This window comes from Anopheles cruzii, chromosome 3 (genome assembly GCF_943734635.1).
Source record: "Anopheles cruzii chromosome 3, idAnoCruzAS_RS32_06, whole genome shotgun sequence".
NCBI classification, from domain to species: domain Eukaryota; kingdom Metazoa; phylum Arthropoda; class Insecta; order Diptera; family Culicidae; genus Anopheles; species Anopheles cruzii.
The window spans coordinates 36,030,323-36,057,055 of record NC_069145.1 but is presented as its reverse complement, the minus strand read 5'-3'; the positions used below and the strand labels follow the sequence as shown (position 1 = coordinate 36,057,055).

At 48.4% G+C, this 26,733-nt stretch overlaps 4 protein-coding genes and 2 non-coding genes across 8 annotated transcripts in view; 2 read left to right on the top strand and 4 right to left on the bottom strand.

Moving 5' to 3' along the window:
* The window catches only part of LOC128270322 (peripheral plasma membrane protein CASK-like), a 65,310-nt gene extending 63,692 nt beyond the window's left edge, over positions 1–1,618 (bottom strand). Inside the window, exon 1 of the mRNA XM_053007723.1 lies at positions 1,560–1,618. Coding sequence (XP_052863683.1) covers positions 1,560–1,618 — 59 coding nt within the window. The remainder of the gene's footprint in view (positions 1–1,559) is intronic.
* A 5,714-nt stretch (positions 1,619–7,332) lies between these two features.
* Positions 7,333–9,987, bottom strand: LOC128273657 (nuclear pore complex protein Nup107). The gene has a single exon (XM_053011677.1). It carries the CDS (start codon positions 9,985–9,987, stop codon positions 7,390–7,392), a length of 2,598 nt encoding a protein of 865 aa, XP_052867637.1. The 3' UTR covers positions 7,333–7,389.
* Positions 9,988–10,600: 613 nt separating this feature from the next.
* On the bottom strand, positions 10,601–12,753 carry LOC128270321 (uncharacterized). Its single transcript, XM_053007722.1, has 3 exons — positions 12,467–12,753; positions 11,554–11,911; positions 10,601–11,483 (listed from the first exon to the last, which is right to left on the bottom strand). The coding sequence occupies exons 1-3, from the start codon at positions 12,751–12,753 to the stop codon at positions 10,602–10,604; spliced, it is 1,527 nt and encodes a 508-aa protein (XP_052863682.1). The 3' UTR covers position 10,601.
* On the top strand, positions 12,026–12,098 carry Trnak-uuu (transfer RNA lysine (anticodon UUU)). The gene has a single exon. It is a non-coding gene; the product is annotated as a tRNA-Lys (tRNA).
* Positions 12,754–14,309: 1,556 nt separating the features above from the next.
* On the top strand, positions 14,310–14,383 carry Trnan-guu (transfer RNA asparagine (anticodon GUU)). The gene has a single exon. It is a non-coding gene; the product is annotated as a tRNA-Asn (tRNA).
* A 94-nt stretch (positions 14,384–14,477) lies between these two features.
* On the bottom strand, positions 14,478–19,679 carry LOC128269677 (zinc transporter ZIP13 homolog). 3 transcript variants are annotated; one of them, XM_053007061.1, is made up of 4 exons: positions 19,544–19,679; positions 17,071–17,626; positions 15,883–16,437; positions 14,478–15,814 (listed from the first exon to the last, which is right to left on the bottom strand). In XM_053007061.1, the coding sequence occupies exons 2-4, from the start codon at positions 17,300–17,302 to the stop codon at positions 15,480–15,482; spliced, it is 1,122 nt and encodes a 373-aa protein (XP_052863021.1). In that variant the 5' UTR covers positions 17,303–17,626; positions 19,544–19,679; the 3' UTR covers positions 14,478–15,479. The 3 variants fall into 3 exon arrangements, with proteins under 3 accessions (XP_052863021.1, XP_052863022.1, XP_052863023.1); XM_053007062.1 differs by lacking the exon at positions 19,544–19,679 and adding an exon at positions 18,125–18,262; XM_053007063.1 differs by lacking the exon at positions 19,544–19,679 and adding an exon at positions 17,722–17,937.
* Positions 19,680–26,733: the final 7,054 nt, after the last annotated feature.

Sequence of the window (26,733 nt, the reverse complement as noted above, 5' to 3'; positions counted from 1 at the left end):
TGCTGCTCCTTCGGGTTGTGCGAGCTCGACCATGCGCAAAACGATGTGCCGTTTTCGCTTGATTTCATACATCAACGCACCACTCGACTCCACTTCCTGGGGCCCGCGGTTGGACCACTTGACGACGACGATCCGATGAGCGGTGCTAGAAAATGACAAAACAAGGTTTAGAAACGCTGATCGCATTACTCCGGCTACCGTGGATGCTGCTTGTCTCGGGAAACGGCCGACACCGGAACCCGGTATCTGGCAAGAGGTGCGAACTCGGGAGGAACTTTAGCAATTATCATGTCGCCCCTGTCCGGAATGTAGTTCGGAGTACGTGATAGCGGCGTGCGAATGCGATACCGTTCGCTATTTGCAGCCACCGTCCCGCCATTCTTCGCCGGTCGCCGATGGCCGATGATGGCGCACTTCCGGACCGTCCGGGGTGTCAGAATGTCAACCGCGCTGTCACACACATGCGTCGCATTTCAACGCCATAACTCATCACTTATATGTAGGTGCCGGAAGTGTTGCTCGGTTTGGTGCCACCGCGTGTCGCGTGGGAGAATGTGTATTTTTATGATGTTGGGATTCGACAAAAACACCCGCCAGGTCTGATTTAAATGTCCCCACGACGCAGATGATGTCGACACCTGATGGGACACATTTTAATACAAACAGTACAATATCTGCGAAACACAATATCGCCGGCTATTTCGTGCGCTGACGAAGTTTTAGGATTTTTTCATCATTGGCAGTGATCAGATGTCTGTTTATTAACGTTTTGTTGTTATAGAGTTTGGCTGCCTGATCGAATTGGGACCTACAAGTGGAAGATCAGAAACCTCCATTGGCGCAAACTATGAAATTCAAAAAGTGCTTATTCGTTAAGTGTTTAATCTGTATGAGAACTTGCAAAAGAATTTCAACGTACATCACAACCAAGGAACAGACATAATTGGCCTCGGTGTCGAGAGACGACGTTAGGTGTCCGCCTTCCGACAAGCGAGAGTGTACTCACGCGCGCCACAATGCTGCGTCGTGCAGGCAGACAATGAAGATGAATAATTCAACGTCAACATAATCAAGTCGTTTCGGATTAATGGTACCCGTGTAAGGAAATTTGCATTGCTAGCGTGACATGATTAACACAGTTGTGTACATTCTCACCGAGCGATGCTCTGGCTGTCTGTTTCTGCTCACTCACCAGAAAGTCAGCCCTCCGAGCACTCGCGCCCGCGTATGTGCATTGTGCATAAAGCGCACATATTGTAGCCCAGTCGCAATGGAACTCCTCCAACGGAACTACGGGCCAACTAATGAGCTTAACAAGTTTCGGCAAAAGTTCGGCAAATATTTCCATAATGCAAGAAGAGTTTGGTTTGGAACACTTCAGGCAAAAAGAATGAACTTTGCCGTGCTGCAAAAAAAAGAACTTCGACGAAAAGGGTCGCCGCTATCCTGACTACGTAATTCTAAAATTGGTTACCTAATTAACAATAAAATAAAAACTGAAGTTAACAACATTGAAATATACTGTGCCACGGGGCGAATAAAACCGTCCGGCCACTTACCTTCCAATTACTTCGCAAAGCTCGTAGACGTCATCGAACAAAATTTCGTCCTCTGCCATCATGACACACGGTGCTGGTTTGTCGGCAGAAACAGAAGCAGAGACACTGATTGGTTGCTGACTGTTTGCCTCCGCGGTGGTGTCCTCGTCGGTGATTGCAATCGTTCAGTTGTTATTACAATTTGGTTTTTATTTCAATTTCGTTACAATGCACACCGCACGATACTACGATTGCTTTGGGTTTGTTTTCTCTATCTGTTACTTCCGCACGTTTGATGCACTAACACAAGTGTCTGCAAGCACTGCACTATTGTGTTGCCGTCCGTTGGGCACGAATCTCCGAATCAGCCTTCACAAAGCCAGCACTTGCGTCTTTTTCACTCACTATAATGGCGCTCGTTGAATCGATCTCCTTGTTTGGTGTATTGATTCACGATCAAACGAACTGAAAAAAACAAAAACACCAACCCAAAACGATGTTTAATTCCACGCGGACAGCCAGTAGTCGATGTCAAAACGGGAAATTTCTTCGATTTTCTGCGAACTCAGGGGGTTCGAGGCGTGCGATAGAAATGTGATTGATTTTCAACACCACGATCCGCCACCGTCGGCAATTTTGTTATTATTTATTCTTCTCCGCAATAGACCCAACTCACTGTGCCGATTTTCTTTGCGATCCCGGCGGCAGTTGTTGACGCTTGTTTCTCTGGCCTAGGAGAATATAATCGATTAACACGCCCAGAATCGCAACGAACACCGGAGTAACCGGCGTCCCGGTGTGGACCGTTGGCATGTGTTTCGGTTTCGGCAAACACCAATCCCACGGTCCGAATCACGATCGTTAACGACGCCGGATCATTTCTTTTAGCCGGGCCATGTGGAACAAAGGCAGAGAACGATATGAGCTGTAATGTTTTCACTCTGGTTACCAATAAACATGTCTCGGTCGCCCCGAGTCAGACATTTGACGAAAACGCCATCGCCTGCCACCTCGATTAAACAACATCGTGGACTCAGTAACGGATAACGGGCACACTCACTCATTCACACGCCCAAGAACGCCAACTGACCACAAGGGCGCTATCGACAGCCTAACCGGAAAACCGGCCAATAACCCGTTGACCACAGACTGCAGAGCAGTCGGAAGGAAGAGGTGCTATAAATATCCCAAGACGCCAGCATTACCACCCACCCGACCGGGCTTGGCCTATATATTCGATACTTGTTTTTGTTTGCTGTCCCGCTGTCTGTGTGACTGCGGCATCAGTGCCTGGCCCCGCAACGGGTACTGGTAACACAATGGCAAAATCTTAATTAATCGTCACTGCACTCGACTCTGCAAGAGAAGCTGGCAACACGCGACAGAACCCTTCACCGTCCACTTGAGGCGATCACAATCACGCTACACGACCCCCACCGTGGCTCACCGGCTCCGTACTCTGGCATGACGCACCCACCGGCAGCTGACCCTTCGTACTTTGCAGTAGGGCAGCCGCCGAGGTGAGCGCAAATCCCGGGTGTCCGTTCTCGTTTGTGGCTCCTGTAATACTGACACCACACTCGGAGGCCAAGTCACCGGTCCACGCCGGTCCGGGTAGCTTTGGCAAAAATCGCGTCACTCGCTCACCCTCACCCAGAAAGCGAAAAAACCCGCAAAAGTAAAGCATCCTTCGTAAGGCGAATGCTGTCACTCACCACCAACACTGCGATCCTTGCGATGGCCAAAAGGCGCCCACCACAAGGGATGCCCCGCCGCGCTACTCAATGGGCCACTCACAGCCCACGGGTGTCCTGTTACTAACACACTCGTTAGACTCTCTAGCTGGCGAGCCCACGCATACCAGCGGCCACAGGATACCACCCCGAACACTTGGGGGGCGTTCGCCAGCGCAAATGACATGCCAGCGCGCTGTGCCGCATTTGTTGACTACCTCCAATAACACCGTGTTGGTCCACGCACCGCAACACTCAGCAGCATTCGTCGGAATCCAGCAATTTGTTTGGAAATACGTTTGGAAGGTTTCCCGAAACGCGAGGCGAGGATATTATGGAAAAACTGCAACAAAAATAATAGCATCAATACATAACAGAACTTAAAGTGCAAGAATTTTTAAACAATACCAACTTCGGTTTATAAGAATTGCGTGTAATTTGGCACTTTGTTATGAATGTGATTAATATCTTCCTGCTAACAGTATAGCGCTCATTAGTCTTCTTTTTAACTGCTTCAAAATAATTTCCCTTTTCATGTTGGATCGTGCGAATCAAAACACAAACCAAAAATTGTGGTTCAACCGACAGAAAAAATATTGACGAAACGCGGAGTGAAACTCTATGGAACACCAGTGGACAAGAAAATCCATAAAAACCGTGCCTAAAAAATTGCATAATCCGTAGTTTAAAAAGTAAACAACCGTATCAACAACATTTACAAACACCGTACTACGGTTGTGACAGTTTCCGCCGTCCTCGCAGTTCGCCTCCATCTGCCGGAACTCAGGACCTTCGGCCAGGTTTTTCCGTTTTCGAACGGTTCACATCTACATTTGCAGCTCCTGTGCACGGCAAACCGAATCTGTCAGAAAGGATTCACCCTAAGCCGCCGTGCCGTGTGCTGATGTCGGGTAACGTTCCATCCTTGCGGGCCGGGAAAAAGGATGCAATTTTCCCGAGCTGCCTTCCGGAGTTCCGGCACGCACACACACAGCCGTACTTCAAATACGCACGCCTAGGCGGGCAAACACACACCAGCGGCGCCCTTCGAAGCAGTGACGCTAATCGCGCGCATGAAGAAGAAATGTGTTAGGTGTGGAAAAGAGAAAGAAATCTTTCGAAAAGGCGGACAGCGCTTTATGGGCTGCTAGGCTTCTAGCAACCTCAATGTGCGGCGGATCCTTCTTGGGTGGACACGCCAGCCTAAGTGATAGTAGTAAGACTTACTATCACTTTCGATTACTCGCTGGTGAACTCCAATTTCCACCTTATTGCCCCACGTGCTTCAGTTTCCGTCCAATTTCCGTTCCGATACAGATCCATCAAATCGCATCCAAGCATGCTTTACTGAAGATTGGCTTTCCCAAGATGGGAAACTTTTCATATAACAAACTCCACGCGTCTATGTACGGGAACATTTCCATCTCTTGGACCATCCTCCTGTGATGTACCCGCAAGTCTTCTTATGTCGGTCCTTTGTTTTTTTCCTACATTTACTACAATAATTTGTTTTTTTTTGTTTTGGTTGCAAACTCCAACAAGCCCAGAGTCCTTCAGTCATTCGCACGCGGCACTGCAACTTCACGTTCCTACACGCAGTTCCAGAGTATTTCCCTCACTTTCACTCACTTTCTCTCTCATTTTTCGTTTGGCGGGTGGGGCGTTTTTCATACTCCAGGCTCTTCGCGGCGGGCTGGCTGATTCCGCACTCGTTCTACTCCACGTACCACAGTTCGCACAGAACCTTCCCGGATGGCCAAGAAGCTTTATGCAGGCATTTATGCTGCAGTCGACTGATCCCTCCAAACCGATCTTTGCTTTCTTTCAATACAATCAGATCTCTGGGCACTTTCCTCGGGCAAATCCTGGCAAATCGTTTCGGGGAGCACAAACACACACGCCGACAGGGTACACACAGGCACGCACACATGCGCTGCGGCAAGGATTGCCATCGGTTTAGCAACGTCTTCGCACTTACGGATTACGGCACGCGTTTTGGGGATTACCTTCCGACCCCGACAAAGCTGCAACCGTGTGCAAGGTGTTGTCCCCGGAACAGCGCAATCCTTTCGCAAACGACCAACCGAACTCCTCCCAACTTCACCAGCAGCGCAGCACCCCGAGGTAGGCAGCGACGAAAATCAACGACACCGCGCGCACCAGCAGAGACGAAAAGCGGACGAAGCAGCAGAGCAGCCACCCAAGGATTCACCTAGGCAACAACAGAGAACCGACTTTCGGGGCTGTGCTGGTGTGACCGCGCCGTATCCTTGTGGGACCGATTTTTCCGGGGAGTACTGCTCTGCTACTGCTACTGCTGCTACTGACCAATACATCCGAAAGCACCGGAACGCACCCATACATTGCAGCAGGGTCTGTGCTTTACAACGCACAGTATAAACGAAGTGTGGAGCACTTTGCCAAACGACGCACCAGGAGGCCGTCCGTGTTTCCTAACTGCCCAAACAGCACACCACCAACAGGTACTCATTTTCCGGGTGATGAAGGGCAACAAAATGCGACACTCACTCTCGCAACGCCCGAATCCGGCCGAATCAAACCAAGGTCCTTGGGTTCCGGTATTCCACGAAGCCAACTTAAGTAACTCTGGTGAGTGATCGGAAGTGAGACGCACCGAGCAGCACATTCGCCGTCGTTTGTTGTCCGCGCCGTCAGCTGCTAAGGGCGTACGTACCATCGCGAGCATTCCAATCCGCGCCAATTACATTCTCGTGTCGAATGTCAATGAAGACGATTGGACTAACGATACGGCCGACCGGCGTGGAATTAAACACAGCCGTCTCACAGTCGCCGTTAGCCGCTGATAGCCGTCGTCACGATCGCCGTGAGTCCGGATCGCATATGGTGCGGCAACAACACACACAGGCATCGCGCGCGCGGTGTGTTTACAGTCGACAAACCCAGCCAACCGTGCAGTACCGTCCCGTCCCGTTGAATCACCCTGCCGCTCCACGCTGACCCAGAACGTGCCTCCTCATGCCTTCCTTCTACCAACCCTATACTTGGGTGCGCTTGTTTACCGAAAGCTTTTATCTCGCGGTTAATCCGAAGTGCAGAACCGCTGTGCGCTCGTACAAACTACACATTTTCGCCGGAAACACATCCGATCACCGTGTTTCTTCACGATCTCCGCGCAGCAGGTGGTGTACGATTCGAAAACCCCGGAAAACGATCAAAATCACCGCGGATCGCGAGCACAATGATGTTACTTCACACAACTCAACTGGCTCGGGCAATGTTTACGAAATCAAGACCCGCGGAGCGAGCGAGCTTGTTGGAGAGCGAGAATGGAGCTTGCTGGAGAGCTGTCAAAATGATAAGCGCGGCCACTATGGGAATCTGTACGGGACGGGCGGACATATTTTGTTTCAGGAAGAATCTGTGGACTTTTCTCAGTGTTTTTGTTTTCTTTGCATGCTTTTAGATTCAATTCAATGTGTGATACATGCGTTCAAATATAATAAATAGCATCTTTTAGATATTTTGAGGTATTTAAAGGCCTGAGGTATGCAATCTGCATGACACTCAAATGTTTTAATGCATAATCGTCTGCAAATATCGAATTTCTGATAAAAGTCTAATGCCTTATGAATGTAAAAAAGGATATAAAATGATGGAGGAGCTTTTACGGACGGAGCGGACTGAGCTAAGCGGACGGATTGAGACGGTTGCAAAACTTACTGGAAATTATTTAAAAACCAGTAAATTTTTATTGTACTTGCTAGTTACCAAAGTTGAAAAACTGTATGTTTCGTAGTGTTCTATACTTATTTCCGATAATGTACAAGCAATGCCAAACGTGAATATCGGCTCTTTTGACTTTGAAAGATGATTTTTTGGAATCTACGCAACATGGAAGGTTAAAGATTCGGTTCGGTCATAGCTAACTTATCTATTTTAGGAAAATATACCTAAAATCCCCACTTGTTTGAAGTTTTTTACAATCGCATTTTATTTGAAAAAGGTACAAACAAAAGAAAATTTCACTATACTTCACCACATTTGCTGAATGAGTAAAGAATAAAAATTAAAGATCGTTGTGTGGCAGGACGCTGGCCGGCCGGCCGGCCAACGGTATTCGATTTTGTTCCGCTTGTTCACTTTTTGGCCGCATCGCCAACGAAAGGATCCTTGCGAGCATTTATCAGCGTTAACGAAGACTCGGCCAGCTTGCCCAGCGTTTCGGCCAGCTTGTGCTTGGGAAACACGCTGTACAGTTTGCGCAGCTCGGAGCTCAGCACGTCCGCCAGCACCAGGTTCTCGCTGTGCCGCTCGGTAAGCGTGTGCAGCTGATGCAGGAGCAGCACCACTTCCGGTATGCACAACTTCCGGAGACTATCCATCTGCACCGCCCGGTGCTGCCAGTCTTCGTCGTCCTCCGGCGTCGGCTTTGCAGTGTCCACATCGACCAACCAGCCGGCCTCGGGAAACAGCAACACGTTGTACAGCAGATCGTGGGTCCGGTTCGTTGCCTCGTCCAGGCGATGCTCCCACACGGTAAGCTTGTTGCGGTACGTTTGCTCCAGATGTTCGGACGTAACACGCTCCGTAAAGTTGGTAATCTTGACCGTGGCCGGCGCTTTGGGCTTCTCGTTGTAGAACAGCTGCGACCAGTCGTTGTAACCGTTGATCGCAAACAGATACGTTTGGTGGCAGAGGTACTCTCGGATGCTCACCTCCTCCTTGCACGGAATGTCGTCCTTCGATCCGTAGTGCGTGAAAATCTGTTCGATCGTATCCGCCGGCACGATGTCAAACGTTCGGCGTGTCGCTTCGATGCATCTCCTTCCGAGAAAGTATCGCATCAACGCATTCGCCTGCCACAGCAGCTCCCCACGCTGGCCGGGATAGAAGGTGAGCCATTCGAGCGATGAAATCTTCTGCTCGTCCAACGCGCTCAGGTCACCGGCCGCAGGTGTCTCTCCATCTTCGTCCGGTTCGCGAGCCCGGCACTTTTCCACCGTGTAAACGGTCACGGTGGGAACATCAAGCCCGAATCCGTACGCCTCTTCGAGCGCTCGCTTGCGTTCGTGTGTTTCCTTCAGCGTTTCGAGGAACTTTGAGTACAACAGCAACTGCATGTCCGGAGGAAGTGCCGCAGTGTAGAACGCCAACATGTGCGCATCCCCGATCTGAATCAAATGCTCCACGTAGCGCCCGATGATTCGATCACCGATGTCTTCCTGAAACGCTTTCCCGATCTGCCGAATGAACATAACGAAGTGGGTCAGGAAGCGCAGCATCGGTGGGGAAAGTGTGACATCTGCGGCCCCTCCGATCCAACCATCCACGATGCGCATCAGCTCGGGAATATCGTCGAGAATGATGTACTTCTGGATCACTTTGTCCACGTCCTTCGCCGTCAGACTAACGCGCACGTTCCGGTGCGCTTCCAGCTCGTCGAAGATCTGTTCCAACGACATCTTACCATTCCAGTACCGTTCCGGCATCGGGAGATAGCTTTTAATACAGTGCGATCGGATCTCACTTTCGACGCGTATGTCAATTTGTACCTTCAGGTAGGCCCACAGCACGTCGGTCCACGTGTGCTCCGCCAGCACTTCCATCATCGCCTCCAGATGGCCACAGAGCGACCCAACAGCAGCCTTGGTGTACGCATCCAGCAGCCGACTTTCGGCCATCTTCCAAGCGAACTTTTTCCACAAATCCCGCCGCGGATTACCGTCGATCGTGTTGCGCGTCAGCGATACCGTTTCCGCTCCATAGTTCGGATCGTGGTGCAAACGCCATCCCTCCAGGATCGCCGCTTTCCAGGCCATTCCGTAGTGTTCGCATTTGCTTTGCGCCTCCTCCAACCGACCGTGGCGTATGTCGAGGAAGATTTGTTTCGCCAGCCGCGTCTGATCTTCCGCATCCAGATCGTGTAGGGGCCGCTTCTCACGGACGGGCGCGTCGGGGTCGAGACTTTTCACGATCTGCCGGCCGCTACCGAATGCCGTTTGGCCGATATCCAACAGCTGGTGCAGTGTGTTTTCCCACGCAACCGTCCGATTCGTATAGTGACCCGTCTGCATCTCGAGCTCTCCCCAGGCCGTCTGCTCCAACCAGTCGACGATCAGCTGGTACTCGCGCAGGTTTGCGTTGGCCGTGTACAGATGGTCAATGATAGTTCTTTCGCTGTTCACCAACGGTAGGTCATCGATTTCGGTGTCCAGCTTTTGCGTGACAAACCGATCGCGGTACAGGCAGTTCATCAGCTTCCACGTTTCACGCTCGGCACTGAGCCACATTTCTTCCGCCTGCAAACGTCGTTCGCGGCCCGCGGGAAGCAGCTGCCTAGCGGCTAGATCTAAATCAGTCAGCGTTGTCTCAATCGTTTCCACCAGCTCGTCGATCGTTTCAAACACGTCCGTCTCGCTACTGTGGCGCTGCAGGACCTCCAGAAACTGAACGCAGAGCCGCGTGGTGACGTCTTTCGCATTACTCGTTGTGCTGCCGGCCGCCAAACTTAACCGGCTGGTAGTGAGCGCAGTAGCATCATCGATCGCTCGGTAGCCGCTAACATCCTGTACCATGTCGAGACCCAAACCTGCCGACGATTCGGTCAATCCCGGCTTGCCATGCAGCTGCTGTTGCTGTAGAGACCGGACGGCTTCCTTCGAACGAAGCAAGCCCCGCTTGGATTTTACGTTTGATTCATCCAGCAACATTAACGATCTTTCCAATTGGTCCATCTTTGCGCGAGCTTTGATCTGTCGTCGGTAAAATGTTTAAGCCTCGAGCGGTAAACAACGAAACATAACCTACTACTTGGGCCAACAATTTTACGCCGGTTTTGAGGTAGAAAGCAGCAGAAGTCTTGCAGCGCCGTACTTTGCGAAAGGAAGCAAAGGGGTTTACGCAATCTCTGTTGTACTTTTTTCACGCCTGAAAACTCTATTTCCTTTCAATAATATACCGAAACAAACTGACCAAACTTCTCGGCAGCGCGTAAACCAGAAATCAATTGACAATCGCCGGACAGTTTGACAGTTCGCCGTTGATGCCGTCGCGCGGCGAAACGAACTCTTTTGCTGCGGGGGCTGCTTTGTGATGTACGAGAAGGAAAAATCGTACACACCATTGCAGCAATCAAGGCGCATTTTCGCCTCGATGTTTCTGGCCAATGGCGAAAAAAACATACATCGATAGTTTCTAGTGATGCATTTGTTTTTGCAGTTGAAGTTCGAGCATTAACATTCACATTTTGAAATATAATCCAGCAGTTTTTGAAATATTGAACAATATTTATTGTTTTGCTTTGTTTAGTAAGTAAATTAAAAAAATCTATATTCTAAAAATCTACATTTCACTGGTTGCCTGTCTTTACTTTAACTCCTCCTGGCGAAGGCAGCGCTTTTCCAAAGGTCCAATTCAACCACGGAATCAACCGGGCGTAGTGCTTCTTTAGCTGCGACCGTCGATTGTTACGATGTTGCTCCGGTTTAACCGAACCTCGGCGTCGAACGGCCGCGGCATAGCGATTGGCGACAGATACTTGCACGACTTCATCGTATTGCTGCTGTTCGGTGAGATTATAGCGCCGAAGCCGCTCAAATATCCTTTGCTGCTGGACGTCATACAAAATAGTACTCGTGTTGAAAATTTCTTTCAACTGCTCCACTGGCCAATCGGTGCCCTCGACGCGTATAGTATCCGCTTCAGTATCGTTGACATTGCTCAAAACAGACGTAGAGTTGTCCAACGAAACTTCCTGCAACTCAATGTCCTCCGTTTGGCTATCAGGATGATCCTGATGAGTGTTGCTGTCGTTCGATTGGAGCACAACATAGTGATAAAGCCTGTGTGTAGTCAATGTTTGGTTTTCCAGAGCTTCCTGATTGCTGAGCTCCGATGGTTCGACATGGATGTGCAACACCGGAAGTATTACACGTAGTGGGAGCTCCAGCTCCGGGCCCGTCACTGTTACATTGATAAACGGATCCGGTTCGCTTTTTGAAACACCATTTCGGTGGGCGTTATGATGACTTTCATCGTCATCCTCTTCACTGTCGTAAGACTGCCCTACTTCCTCTTCCTCGGTGACTTCACTTGATTCCGAGGAATCTTCCGCACAAGAGGTCGTTCCATTGCATCCACCAGACGTAGTTGATTCAGTAGCGGAACTAATTCCATTTCCCGTGGATTCTTTTTCGTCGCCCGTAATAGTTGAGTTGAGATAGTTCTCGAGCTGCAAAGAGTGAAAAGAATGTATTCTCAGCTTCAACGGCGGCAATGACGTGAGTAAGTGCTACACTAACCTCGCATTTGCCACAGGGACGGTCATAGAACGTGGACAAAACGGCTGCCTTGACGTATGAAAACTGTATTAGGCTCCAGGGAGGTTCAATAACGTAGGAAACTCGCGCACAACGATCGACGACGTACACCTGGAACTCTCGCAGTCCGAACAGTGCGAAAGTCCCATTCTCGATCAGCGGATTTGGATAAACGCTGATGTTGTACGCATCCGCTAGCGTCTCAACACTGGCAAAGAATTCGGTAAAGTTGTACTCCTTTAACTCGTATGGCACGCGGTGCAGTGATGCGCTGAGCAAAAAGCGGACTCCGTTTTTGTACTGCTGCTGACTGTGGAATCGCTGGTAGAGGTTGTGGTAGCTGCATGGAACACGTAGATAACGGTTACATTAGTTTAACTTAAATTTTATAGAAAAAAAGTAAAAAAAACCGAATTCCTGACGCGGAATAAAGTAGCCCAAGAATTCCTCACCGGCCCGGATAGCTCAGTCGGTAGAGCGTTGGACTTTTAATCCAACGGTCTGGGGTTCAAGTCCCCATTCGGGCGTTATTAACGCGCTTTTTTGTTTGTACGCTTCTAACACTATTCTAAACCCTTGCATGATATATGAGAAAGTGCCTGCCTATAAGCCCTTCGCATATCTCACTATTATATGTACACACTATTTGTGCAACGCCTGTCGGTTGATAAAATCCAACTACTGCGAAACTAGAGCACTCCAAACGATGGGTTGTGTGTCTCGGGGTTCAGCGATAGATTGAAGCGTATAGGCGTATTAACTTGGGCAGATGACGTCGTTGAGATCGATAACCATTGTTCTGTTATAGAGACAGTCTGCCATGTTCTAGTGTGAATAATTATCCTGCTAATATTTCAATTTATGAATGGACGATTGGACAATCTTGGCAACTCACAGATTGATCTGTTCACGAAAATCGATCTTGTTGTAGTGAATCGGATCACGGTTGGCGAAGATGCGCGGTGTCTGGACGGGCTTCGGTGGGGCCACATTAAACAGCACGGTAACTGTGCCCAGAAACTCATCTGCCTCGCTTCCGAACACTGTCTCTAGCCTTCCGCGATCGAGCAGACTGCAGGTTTCCAGCTCCTCGGTGATGGTCATATCTTGGGCGGCAACAACACCGGCACACAGCGCCGCAGTGAGCAATAGAACCCGCCAGCCACTTGAACTTTTTTCCATTTCCCGCTTACTGTAGCACGTAGCACTCGACAACGAACCGATCGGTCACTCGTACGATCTGCAACTGAGCGCAATGTGCGGGAGGATAGAAAACCGGTGCCGGGAGTATATCGGTGGCCGTTGATGCCGATGGCCAGACGCAAACAACGATTTCTTCGGAAAAGATGCTATCGATCTCTCGTACTCTCTCTCCCTATTTATTTTGGTCACTCTCACCACAGCCAGCGCTTTTCTCTTACAGCCCCTGGTAAACATCGATCCTCACATTCTCGAACAGCCGCCCTCGAGAATCGCGATGCTCATCGGGCGACGATCGTGCGTGACCTATGTTGCTACGTAGCCGTGCGGCTGTTCATGCTCACTTTCAGTACCAAATCTGGTTCCTCGAGTCCCAGTGCTGTTGTCGGGAGTTTCCCTCCGGTATCAAGTTACTCCCGCATACGCTTCAACTATAAATTGCATCTGCATTCCCCTGCAGTCCAACGCAGGGCGCGAAGAGACGATTCAGACGCAGCGAGCGATGCTTCTTCGCGCTACACCGGCAAACCTCGAACAAAATCGAATGTCAGTTTCAAGAAAACGTCGTCGTCGTTGTCGAACCGTGTTTATGCACATTTAAAAAAATAGTTATAGCTAAAATCCAACAGAGACTCATTGTGTCTACCTCATAGTATAGTCAAAGTTATGTCTTGGACTCTCCTAGAAACAACGACAAAAGCATTGAAAAACTGGCATTAACTAGAAGTACGCATCATAGACCACCTCCTCGAGACCAATCAAATATCGAGTGCCGATTTCGCTGTCCTCCGTTCGTAGTGTACTGGTGGGCAGCACGATGTATCACAAATCCTTCGGTTTTGTTGTTATTGGTTCAATGGAAAAAGTCAATTCGAGCAATTGCAGCCACCGTGCACCAATTGGTTCATACGTGCCACATTGCACATACGATCATTGAATGATCTCTCTGATGGCGTTGCGATATGATGTTGAGAGCTTCATGTGATGCTATGTGAGCTTCACTCATGCAAACTGATTACCTAAGGTTGTACCGTTCTTTGCGCGAGTTTATGCTGCACACAGAAAACGTGGCACCGTTATGGGCGGCCAAACGCGGACATAGTACGAACGCAAAGCGCGTACAGGAAGTATTTTGCTTGAATGACGAAAACGAAAAAGAAAACAGAAAGTACGTGCACTGTAGGAAACAACATAGTTCCGTTGTGGAAGTGGCGTATTAGTTCTTGCTTTAGATATCAATGCTATTGTCTTATAGTTTACGTGCGGTGTAACATTAGTTTCCGAACAAATGTCCAGTTCCACCAAACATTCAATGTTTCGGCAACGCAGCATATAAATGTAACTTTTCTATTTGAAGGGGCACTTGATTTGAGTGCTGAAACAGGTTAAATTCAAACGTACATTTGATATGTTTTAAATTTAAATATGATTTTCCTCTATCATGTGGAATTCAAACAAATTAGAATTGTTGAAAACGAACATAACACACTAAAAGTGCTTGCAACAACAAACTATGTTTGGAACAAAATTTTTCAATAGCCTCCGTGGCGCAATTGGCTAGCGCGTTCGGCTGTTAACCGAAAGGTTGGTGGTTCGAGCCCACCCGGGGGCGAAAAACCTTTTTTTCTCTCATTGTTTCTTTTTACACCACATTTGAATGTTTTGGATCGCGCTCGGTTTTTCTACAATATATTTCAGATTCTGAAAGAATAAATGACAATAATTCAAATGTTTTTTTTATCTATTCGTACTAGTTGTGTACAGTTCAGAAGTAAAACGCAGATACTTTTTTTCTTTTTTCTCTTAACGCTCGAAATTTTACTCCTGTAATGTGTTGGAGATTTATTTTGCTATGAAACAAAATGTATAACAAATATATTATCACAACCTAATCTCTTTATTGGAAACACAAGCGTAAACTGTGAATTAACTCGGTGAGCCCTGTTTACGCGTTATGATTGCAAGAGAATGGGTTCGCCATCCGTATGGACTAGTTTTTTTGTTATGTAATGAGGCCAATAGTCTCTTAATGATCGCTTTTATTGCCCTCCCCGTGTATGGCAGAAACATGTAAAGGTAATGTATCGTTTAGCTTTATGGCCATATGTTCCTAATTATAATACGTTTCATCCCTTCATCGTCAGTCACGATACACCGGACATTCAAAGGATACTTGCCACGAGAGTGACTATTTGCGATTAAACTCCGATGTGTGATAAGCCGGCTCATCATGCTGATGTGTGACAAACTATAATTGATTGTTTAAGTGAACCGTTTGGGAGGTTGTGTTGTCAATTGAATGCAATTAACACTACGTCACAATATCGTTACCCCGTTTCTGTCGTTAATGCTCACGTCTTACACTACATAATTTCAAATTAAAACCTAAATTTTCTTACTACAAAAACAAGCTTGCGCATCCACATACATACATACATAAAGTACAACAGTCATACAGTAATCACGAGCAAGAGTAACGGGCGGTGGACGTACAGAGTTGTACTACAACCACCGTCCACCTTAATCATTTACACGTCTAGAGCAGACTAATAATTTTAAAGTTTTGATTGGGTATAGTTTTTACAGGACGTTCTACGCGAGACTGGCGCAAAGCCGCCAATCTGCTTGGCTCTTGGCCAATCTAACTTCACGGCGTAGCAAACATGGTCTGGGGTGAGTTTCCGTTTGCCAACACTTATTTTCCAGGCTTAGTGCTCCAGGTACACAGTTAGGAACGCCATCAGACCAATGCCCAGTAGGAGGGCGGAAAACTGTTTCACCGATTCCCACGGATCGGTTTCATCCAGCAGATCCGGCAGTACGGTGACGAGCGCAATGTGCAGAAAACCGCCAGCAGTAAACGGAGCGATCCACGAAGTTTTCGCTTCCAGGGCTGTGGTTGCGCCGCTTCCACCGATGGCTACGAGAGCACCGAGCAGACCGGCTCCCGCCGTCAGTAGCTGTGCTTTGGCGGCGTCCCAGCGACTGAAGCCCGATCGAAGAAGGATCGCAAAGTCACCGACTTCATGGGGAATTTCGTGCACTGCAAAGAAGGAACACGAAGGAGATTAACGGACGGTGTCTTGAAAAAAGGGGTATCCGAAAACATACACAGAATAGCGATCGTTGCCAGAATACCGTGCTGCAGAGACACCAGAAAGGATCCTGCTACCGCCAGACCGTGCGTAAAATTGTCGATTGAGTTGGCCAGCAGGTTCAGATAGCCGGCCACCTTTTTGTGACCAGCCTCATCCTTCGCTGTCGTTTCCGCGTTACCCGCCAGGAAGCAGCCGTTCGGTACGTCCTCGATATCACACGATCCCTGACCGGCGATCCCATCCTTCGAGCCACACATACCGACAAAGTTTTCCGGCAGTTTGCCGCCCGAACGGCGCAAGAGACAGGTTGCGATCTCGACGCATTTCGGTTGTGGGTTCGTTTCGTCCACGTTTGCGTATCCTGAAAAAATCTTCTCCACCATCGTGAACAGCAACAGCCCGCCCAACACCCACAGGCCGCTGCGCAAAGAGTGGTGGCCACCGGTAGACCCTCCAGCCGCATCATGTTCATGTTCCCACGTTTCCGGTAGCAGATGAAGGAACACATCGCCCAATAGACCTCCCACGGCAAAGCTGAGCAGGAGCTTCAGTGTCTTCGATTCGGCCGCTGCAGCGCGACAGAATCGAACAAAGAAATGGAAGAAAAGATGTAAGATTATTTGTGGACTGCACACATGGGATGCGATAGCGATCGGTGATAGTCGGTGAACGATGGCACGTTCGTCGCCCGTTGTCGATGTGTCGACGAAGATAGCAACGATGCAACCCCCGGTTCTGGTGCCCGATTGGCGTTGAAGGGTGAGTCGACATGAAGAGCAGGACAAGAGGGCTTCCGATAAATGAGGCAATAAAGTAATCTGCTTCACGCCTTTATGTTGAAGCACTGATTCCGGCCACGGTGATAGGGAAAGACAATTTTGAAAAAAGAAAAACACAACCCGGCAAAGCGAGTGTCGCACGACATACCATTTCTGTAGCAGAGACAGACAGGTATGCTACATGGCGATTTCAGCGATCGCCACCGCGCCGCGATTCAAGGTCACGATCGCATGGAACGGCCTTGGAAAACACGGGAAAGGTTTTAACATTAAAAAAAACATCCTTTTCGTTCGATTGCACATTGATGAAAACCTGCCATCAGCTCTAATTGGAACACGGCGCAACTATGGTGGAACCATTTTCAACACCGATTATCACCGAACCAGGGAGGGATATCTATTGATATATACAACACACTCACGATCACTCAACTCCTTGCCGTCCTCTTTGCCGATTTTGGTCGCATCCGGAATGATGAACATCGGCAGAATTCCGCTCAAGCCGATCAGTGCCGATCCCAGCAACGAAAACACCCACGGTACGTAGCCGATCGATCCAATAAACTCCGGCACGTAATGGTGCATCTCCTTACAGAGATAGACGAACGTTTCGTCCAGGAAGTCACTGGTCAGATTCATCATGCTACTGATCATCTTTCGTTCCTCGCGCGAAATTCCTCGGCGGTACTGTCTGTCACTCGGAGGGTGGGTTTGGCCACTAATTGACTAATGCGCCTGAGTGCACGCACACATACGCACGCACCGACACGATCGTTCACAAGCCTTCGTTCTCAAAACTGGATCCTTCCGACTGGCACACAAAAGACGATAATGATGATTTAGAGCCAGAACGTTCCTCGACTTCCACTGAGACTTCGCGGTTCTGGGCGCTACGTGTTGTGGGGCATCTTTCGCGACTCCTGCTACGACGACTGAAACTTCGAATTCTTCGCGCTGCGTGTGTTTATAGTTGCCCGTCTGCGGAAAGTAAAAAGATAAGGAAACACCAAATGTCGATTAGACAATACCTTCAACGAATTCCACGTAAACTCTGCACGCTAAAGATCACACACTTTTTCCCTCGAACCAAACGCACAAAGAGCCGCAGAATATCGCCTCGAAATAACCGTCTTGCTGGTCGCGCAGGCCAAACGCTAATGACTCAAACAGCTGTTTTTGTTGCGCCTCTTATCGTATGCGCTACACACAGTCGCGGCGGCGGCGGTGCCAATCTACAGATACAGGCGCGAACCGATACTCTGTGACCGATACTACCCCGAAGAAGCGAGCGAAAGTGATAAGGAATTCTGTGCCGGCCAACAATTTGCGCACTCCAACCACACGCACTGTCCTTTCACTCCTGCTGCCACCCGCAGTCCAGTTCGGCATAATGGCCAGTGGTCCAGCTGAATGGTCCAGCTCACTCTGCTTTTCATGTTGGAGGATGATTCCTTTGTTGGCCACTTTATATCTTACTCGAGAACCGGCTTATCCGGGCAAGCGGATATGTTGTTGGCTTATCGCTCCCGTTGTGTCCTGCACACGATGACGCACACAGGAGCTCATCAATGCAGGAACGTGCCTGTTAATTCTCGGAGTCACAATCACACTCCGGACCACACCAAACCGATCAGACTTAGGAAAAAGGGGAAAATGTGGAACGATGAACGGTGACTAACGCGCTTCGTAGGGTTTCTTGCGCACGGCTCTGAAAGCAAAACCACTCGCAGATCGCGTGCTTATTGCGCACTACGTAAACCAATCGTGGTTGGAAGGCGGCCAGTGTGTAAACGAACGGCAGCCGCATACACTAGCGTGCAAAGCAAAACATGGTTGGAGATTACGACACACGCAGCACCGAATGGTTTTGTTCGGTGGTGGTCGTGTGGTCAACTATCGCTCCGATCGGCGTTCGCCACAAAACCATCTGCGTTTCTTTGTTCTCCGGTACATGGTTCATGGTTTGGGGAGCCGACCACCACCACCACCACGCATCGCTGTAAAAACCATGTGACTTACTTTGCCCCACCAACCATGGGTTGCGCGCATGGAGACATGTCCGTCGGGCGTTTCTAACGAGGCGCATGATCAAACATCCTTGAAGCACGATGATGGTGCAAAATGATGTCGGGAAAAAGAATTAGTAATGGTTGCAGATAATTCTAAAACCATGCGCAACCACCAACTGCAAATAGCGGCCTTATCAGCGCCGACCAGCGTAGTTGAGTTGTCAGATGGTTTGTCATGGTTAATCCGGTTACATGGTTATCACATTTCACAGTAAAGAGCACTTGTTGGTCGATTGTTCAATAATCTGTACGGTGGATGATTTTATTTTCGATTACAACAAGGGCCATCGCGACTTCAACTTATGACCATATTTTTTTTCCAATCGCTCCATATCCAGAAGGAATTGGCAACACATTATGCTTCGTTTATAGTCATAGAAAACAGGAAATGGACATTAATTAGCACCACAGTTAGTTACTGATGAGCTGCGGATATAATAGGACATCGTTTTGTTTTCCGGTGTTTAGTTACTCAGCCGGTTTAAAATAGGAAACCGGTTCCCACCTTACAACGGAAATATCCAGCCGTGAACCTTATTATAACCGAATAAGGTTTAAAATAACAATAAAAATACCGTATTTTGAACGCTTTTGGAGCAACCATTAATTCCCTTTTTTCATTAGGAAATTGTGGTCCCGTACCGTAACGTTTCCAGGAAAGAACGAATACAGCAGATACAAACCCACGAGGCGTAGACTTTGAACGCGGAAGAAAACGAACGGCTTTTGTTATTGGTACTGTTGCGAAAACTGATGTTTCGTAATTCCAGCCCCGATCAGCTGGTTGGCGTGTGGAAAGCGGCGTGTACTTCACTAGGTCACTTACCAATGAAAGACGTCTAATTCCGCTGCAGGCCGCAGACCACTGTGTCCGATGGTTGCCCTTTCCGCAAGGTAATATTCACCTGTTATTGCGACTGTAGCGGATAACTTGTGCGCGGCGGCTTTATAATCAACCCTTGTAACTGGCCAAGTATGGTTGGGGCTGGCGGCGGCGGAACAAGGAGTTTGTTTTGACAGCACCACTCGCTTCCTTCGTTGACGTGTGTGGCGGCGTGTGCCTAGTGATCGGTGTCGATGTAGTTTGAAGTTTACTCTTTGTATAATGCGAAATCGCCACTTTATGATTTAAGAAACTGTTCTCTTTTTGAGACTTTAAAGAAGTGTAACATTTTAATTTCAAGTGTTTTGTAACTATCCAAACGGGTAAATAGTATTTTACTACGAATAGTGGCATGAAGAAATTCTAGTAGCTATTCGGTCAACCTACCGGTCAACTGTCAGCGATTGGCTCCACAAAATGCGCAAAACTTTTTGACAAGCAGACAATAGATATTTATATAAAAAAATCGTGTAGTAGACTGAAGAACGGGTTTTGTAGTGATGTGTTGCCGAGTCCGCCCAAAAGCTTGAAAACTGCGCCAAAAGTATGACGCCTCAACTGCCGCAGGAAGTGTAGTAAAAGTTAAAGTAAAGGATCAGAACAGTGCGGTCGTTGAAAGCCATCGATTGCAGGATTTAATGAGTTTTCACCGCTGGTGTACGTGCAGTTAAAGACACTCCCCTCTTTGTGTGACAAAGTGATTTAGGTTGTGAATTCTCCGGAACACTGAAGGCCCTTCAGGTAAGGCTTCTAACACGCGGTTTGCGAAATTTATTATTCCTGCTAATATCTGCGAATCTACCATGTGCCTTTTTTCTTTGCAGTTCAGTGCTTTCTTGCTGCCGTAATCTACGAAGCGGAACTCTTTTTAAAGAATTTTTCGAGATCCGGCACATTCGCTCGTGTTCGCCAGCTAAGGTTCGATACTGTACAGCTGAGTCTGATCCAAAAGCAGTTACGTCATGGATCTGAATATCGTAAAAACCCACGAAAAGCAAACCGAGGCTCCTGCAGAGGGTCCTTCCATCGTAGGGCAATCGTTCACTCCGACGCCTCCGGAAACGGATCTGGATGTAATGCCAGAGTCGCCCGCACCCGGGTGCGTGGAGAGCTTTAAGCCGACACCGGAGATGGACAGAAATCTCTTCCGGCTGCGAAAGTGTTCGACGAAAGTTTTTGGACTCTCACCAGTTTCGGAATTATCCGCATCGTTGGAACATTCGGCGATAGATAGTCCCAAATCCAGCCGAGAAAATACTAAATTGTGCAGCAAGTGGCCAGGTACGTATGTGAAGCGGAAGTTTATTTGTCTGCATTCCTAAAAATGCTAACTGGGTGGCACCACGAAGCGTAAATCCGAGCGTAGAAATGTCAAATCGTACATGAATTCGCGGACTTCGTCTGAGCCCGTCTTCGCACAACTTCGTGAAGGACATAGATAGGCCGAATCGACTTTTTCTTCTTCAGATTCTGCTTGGATTGGAGATTGAATTTAAGATTCGGTTAAGTTTGAATGTCTTAGATCTTGCATTACAATTTGTTATTAAATTAAATGTTTCGGGTTTGTATCGGGTTTGGATTTGTCCCTTTTGTCCGGATCTAGTAGATATGCTTTTCGATGCTTTCGACAGAAAATAGGCACAACCGGTAGGATGTCGTTTGAAGAGTTGCAAAGTAGTCAATAGGCAATCTGGGCATGATCGCAGAGAGAGCATGTAGCTCCTGTTTACATCAGTATTCTGTATCTGCTAAAGATGTAAAGGGTGTAATCATTCTGGGGATACTTTCTGCATTGCTCATTTCACTCTACTCTGTTAGAAAAGACAGAACGATGTTATTATCAACTTGATCTATATATCTATTTAATTGTTTATGTTTCATTGTTATTGTTTATGTAAGTGTTTCAACTTAGAAGATAGTCGTGTGCTAATAATTCAGACCATACATGTTTCTTATATTTTAGTATTTTTATAATTAGTTTTCGAATGCATTGGAAAGTCCATGTACTGATCAAGCAAATCAAGGACGACAGCATAACCCTCGCACAGCTCAAAAATCTCTATGATACCCCAACAACAGCATAAATGGGTGCCAGCAAGCATATTTCAATGCCAGTGGTTTATGTCTCCACTAAGATATGTTCAAGAGTTTGCTTCGGCAACATAAGATGTCGCTTCAAGCGTGTCCTATCGTTAAGCGTGTCGTTCCCGTTTTAGTGCTTTTACAGCACAAAAAAGGATAATATGATAACGTTGCCTACGAATTTTAGTGTTAGAGTGTAAAAATCACCGAAGAGAATCGAATATTCACGAAATTGGATGTTGGGTGAGGGTTGATTTGGAGGATTGGATTGGTTTATTACCGAGCCAGACAATTTCTCTGTACTACTTACCATTGTTAAGCGTTCTGTGCACTTTTGTCACTCGCATTTTCCGTTACGTGTCAATGATTCGTTTCCTACGCGCCCCTTCGATCGGCCCGCGCCCGGTTAACTGTTATTGCATTACACAGGACCTCCGGCAAAGTACCTTCGACTTTCGGGCGGACTGCACCGCGTTGCGCATACAGATATTTCTCGCATCGTTATAAATAGACCACCCCTGCTAACGGCTCACGATTTTTTGACAGTTTTCCTGCCCGTTGAGCCCATCACGCCCATAGAGAGTTTCAGCAGCTGTAGGCTGATATGGGGGAAACCCTTTTACGTTTTGTTTGTCGTCACCGTGGAAATTGTCAGCCAAGCATGGCATCAGGCAGTGAATTATACCATAAAATTCGTTAGAACAACAAGAAAATGTAAACATGCCTTCGATGCCACGAGTTGTACTGTGTAAAACAACACAAGACTGTCTGCGCGAATATTGAAAGGGTAATGGCGCAAAATATCTACGGAAGGAAGAAGAGAATGCGAACTTTTAACATGTATGGTTTTACAGAACATTACAGAACCCGGACGGACCCATTTCTTTTCGACGTTAGGATCAACCAAAAACTGTCTCGGTTAGCTGATGTAAATTTTAAACGAGTGCATCTCATTTGATGAAAATCTCCCTTGCATGATGCTGTTGGGCTGTGCCTTTTTTTAACTTCGAAACCCTGATATCCCGGACTGCTAACGTTTAAAAGACTCCCATCTAACGTCACGCGCTGCAGAAGAGGAATGCAAATTACGGGATTCTTCGGATCTTTGGGCGCCAAACTGGGCTGCACGCAGGTTTGGCTGACAGGCAGGCAGAGCACACAGGGAGTCGGATGGAAAAAAGGATCGACCGAGAAAAGGCAAAACGGGGCCGGCAAAAAATAGGACGAAAAAGGAGGAAAGGAAAAGGTTTAAATACCCTTGCGAGCGAGCGGCCGTCATACCATGTTACCATCTCTGGACTGCGAAAAAAAGTAAATTAGGATCTTGATTTTTCTTTCCCATTTTCCTGCGCGAAGCCTTTTCGGCGCGCTCTGTCTTCCGTGTTCTTCGTCCCCGGTTCGTCCAGCAAGCTAGCGAGACACTTTAAGGCTGCGCGGTCCTGTCCTGCCTGTTGGTCGGTAACCCTCGTAGTCGTAGCCGGCGAAACCCCCGGTATGTGGCTCTCCGGCTGCGACAAGGAGGATTATTACCGGTTTGCAAATCCCCGACACCACCAGCATAGGAAACGCAGAGTCCCTTTAAATTTTCTTAAATGTTCCTTTTGTCCTCTCCCGTGTTTTTCTCTCTCTCTCGACCGAGCAGTTTCCAATAGCGCCACGTTTGAGCGTGTATTTGTGTAAGTGTTCTGCGCACGAAACCCTTTTCAAATTTTTCTTCCGGTTTGTGCACAGTGGCCCAGGAGCTATAGCAATAGACGGTAATAAAGCCCGTGCGCGCGCGCGCGCGAAACAGTCCTAGCGCCACTGGCGGTCTTCGTCCTTTTTGGGGAGGATGGCAGGCAGAGACGTTCCTCTCCTCGGTTCACGATGCTTGCCGGCAGGGCGACTTGCGCGCCCATTTTCTTCAAGGCCCATCATCGTCACGCTCCAGTGACTTTCCTGCGGTGTTCCTCGTGTGTGTATGGGTGGATGCATTTTGCCCCCTCGAGGACATTAATGGCGAGGCTAGAACTAGCAAACTCTTGGCATTCTCCTTGCTTGACGCGCGCTAGAGTAGTGAAGCAGTCTTTGAGGAGTTGCGTTTTTAATTGAATATGAGTGCAAATACATAATGCCGTAGATGTTGCTAAGTGCGCATGGTGCCGGCACATTTTCGTCCCTGTGTATTTGCCCTTGCCGCTATGCTACAGGTACATTTTTTTCCTTTACAAGACAGTTCCCTTCCCGTGGTGCCTTAGCAGAAAATGGATTCGTCTAGAGGGAACCCGCACATGTGTGTCGCGCGGGGTCAGTAGGAAGCCGGTCTAGTTGCTGCATTTGGGCGCGAAAACTGTCTGAATGGTGTCGTTTGTTTCGGCGCCAAACCGAGGGGTTTCTTATCAGTCCATGCGCTTCTGCGAGTTTCTGCTGATTGAACGCTGGATCGTGAGCGGCAATACTGGAAATTACTGCCAGGTATCACTAATGCCCGGTTTTGCTAATGCTCTTTTATTTTACTGCTACTGAAATGCGTATGTTTTATATACTTTAAGGCAGACTGATTCCTGGGCCACGCAGATTTTTGCCGCGTCCGCGAGGGTTGCATTGTTGGCCGAATCCCCTTGGCGCATAACCATTGTTCTCAATTACAATCGTAATTATTCCGCAACCAGAAAAAAGGCTCACACGGTGCACCGAAATTACGTTTACACGTTTGCTCCCGATGGCCAACCCGATGGCCCGATGCGAGTGAGTGATTACCCCTTTGCAAAATCTCATGCCAGACCGGACTCTGCTCTTAGGGGCTTGAACGTGCCATAGCACACCGAAAGAAGTGGCGTAAAGTGAGTTAGATTGGTAGCCACTAGCTCGTGAGATGTTATTTCGTGGTTTCCGTGGCTTGTATTCGTCGTGGGTTCGCCATTGACCATGCCGGCGCTGGAGTGGCGAACTGGCGAAGAAACAGTTCCACCTGGAGACGGAACGCGCAGGCCTTTAACCCGCGTGGCGCTGGCGGATGATAGGATCAAGAAGTCATTCAAAAGTCAGACCGGAAGCCGCACCGGATCGGTGGCGCATGGACGGTCCGATGTGCTCCACTTTCAAACGATTATGCGTTGCGGTTTAATGCAATGCGTGTGGGAGAACGAGGCGCAGGGATGGAATTGATTGGGAAAGAAGGAGCAAACAAGCAAGGGGAAAGCAAACCAGCCAGCAGTGGCGCGCAGATGGGAAAAGGAAAGGCGGAAAGGCAAAAAATTGGTGCACAGGAACAAAAGGACGATCGAAAAATTGCAAGCACGAGCCAAAATCTTAAAGAAAACTTTTCCCTTTGGCCCTTTGTTCGGCTTCGGGACGAATCGGGGTACTGTGTGTGTGTTTGCGGAAGACTTATGGCGTGCAGTTGTTGTGGGGTAAACGTACTTGTAGGGTTGGCCAGCGCACCGGGTCGCTCCGATTCAGTACGCGTCGCCGTAAGGACAAACGACAGTATGTGTAGCTGAGGCGATAGCCGATTCATCGATAGCCACGATCGATGAACAGAAACAAGAAGAGAGTAAATTCCAAACTGAGAAATAGGTGTTCGGAGCTGCCGTGTCCAAGCAGCTGTTCCTTGGGCAGAAACACAATGGAACAATTTCTTAATATTGTTTATTTTATTACACTTAAACCAGCTTGTCTTGGAGTGTGAAAGAAACTTCTTGGGTAAGATCACAAGATCATAAAACCAGTTGGTGTTGTCTATGTTTCATTAATTTCAATTTTGCTGCTTTCATATTCCGCGATTTCGTATTATCAACCACAATATTATAAGTAATAATCAATCGCAAAGCAATAAACAAACTGTGAAACGTAATTGAACAGTCACTACGGCATAGTCAGTATTGGCGTTCTTTGCCCCCGCAAGACGAGCGCCTGGACAGGTATTTCCGAGGTCTTGCGCAGCAAAAAAAGTTAACGGCACCACATGGTGTGTGGCTGGCTGGCTGGCTGGCGCTGACCAGCTTTGACCCGTGCGCAAGTAGCGTAAACTGTGCCACACATTTAGGTACGCTAATGACGCCCTGAACGAGCCCTATTCTTTTTCACCTTTCTTCCGCCCATCAGTTCCTGTTGCGGCAAGTGTTTTTCCCTTGCGCAAGGACCTTGTGTTGGGTTCATCCTTGAAGTCTCCCCTATTTAACGCACCCGGGGATGCTCCCGGTTGCTTGGTCAGCGGTGCGTGATCATCAGGACACGTGCCCCCGATAAGCGACCTACGTACACACACACACACACACACACACACACACACACACAGACACACGCAACCGCGTACTGGCCGGCATTATGGACTGTTTGTTAGATATTCATTTATTCCTCTTCGGAAGGAGTAATTTAGGTGCCCCGGTTACTGTCCTCCACGGTTAGGTAGGTACCCCAGTTGTTGGTGATGGAGAATCCTCAACGAAAAAAAAACCCTTACGCGGGAGGCTTTTTAGAATCAAGATAAGCCCCTAGCAACTACCGGTTGCGTCAGGAGTGGAAGGACAATAAACTTGAACCCTGAGACTCTCCTCGTAGCGGAGGAACTAGTATGGCTTGCAGTGAACGAACCTTGCAGAACTACTCTGGAACTCGAACGACGTTTCTTGAAACCATGCGCCACCTCAAACGTGTCTCCAGTTGAATCCTACCGTGGCCAGGATCAACCTATCGGCACCTACCAAACCCTTGTCTTTGTGGGGTGTCCGTCCTGCCGTACGCACGAAGCAATTAACTCCTTCTGTTTCTTTCCACACGTCACGGTCTACGACGCTCCGGTGCTCCATAGGCCCCAGCTACGAGGAGACTTATGAATAATTGAACACTGTCCGCTCGGCTCGTGTGTGCGCGTCGGTCTTTTGGCGCCTTGCAAATGCAACTTCACGAAAGGTGCAACCTTCAGACGGGCGGGCGGGCGGACTTCCTTCAACATTGTGGCCTAGAAGGAACCGTACGCTACATTGCACGCCGTCGACTCCAGGAGTCGTATCAACACCCTATCGAGACAAGGACCCTCTCGCGACGACGACGACGCAGGGGAGAACGTA

Coding starts and splice junctions, on each gene's coding strand:
- LOC128273657 (XM_053011677.1), bottom strand. CDS start 9,987: ATGGACCAATTGGAAAGATCGTTAATGTTGCTGGATGAATCAAACGTA.
- LOC128270321 (XM_053007722.1), bottom strand. CDS start 12,753: ATGGAAAAAAGTTCAAGTGGCTGGCGGGTTCTATTGCTCACTGCGGCG. Junction 11,912..12,466: donor TTTCGTGAACAGATCAATCT/GTGAGTTGCCAA, acceptor TGTTCCATGCAG/CTACCACAACCTCTACCAGC. Junction 11,484..11,553: donor GTCCCTGTGGCAAATGCGAG/GTTAGTGTAGCA, acceptor CACTCTTTGCAG/CTCGAGAACTATCTCAACTC.
- LOC128269677 (XM_053007061.1), bottom strand. CDS start 17,302: ATGATCAGTAGCATGATGAATCTGACCAGTGACTTCCTGGACGAAACG. Junction 16,438..17,070: donor CGGCAAGGAGTTGAGTGATC/GTGAGTGTGTTG, acceptor GTCGCGCTGCAG/CGGCCGAATCGAAGACACTG. Junction 15,815..15,882: donor GGCAACGATCGCTATTCTGT/GTATGTTTTCGG, acceptor CCTTCTTTGCAG/TGCACGAAATTCCCCATGAA.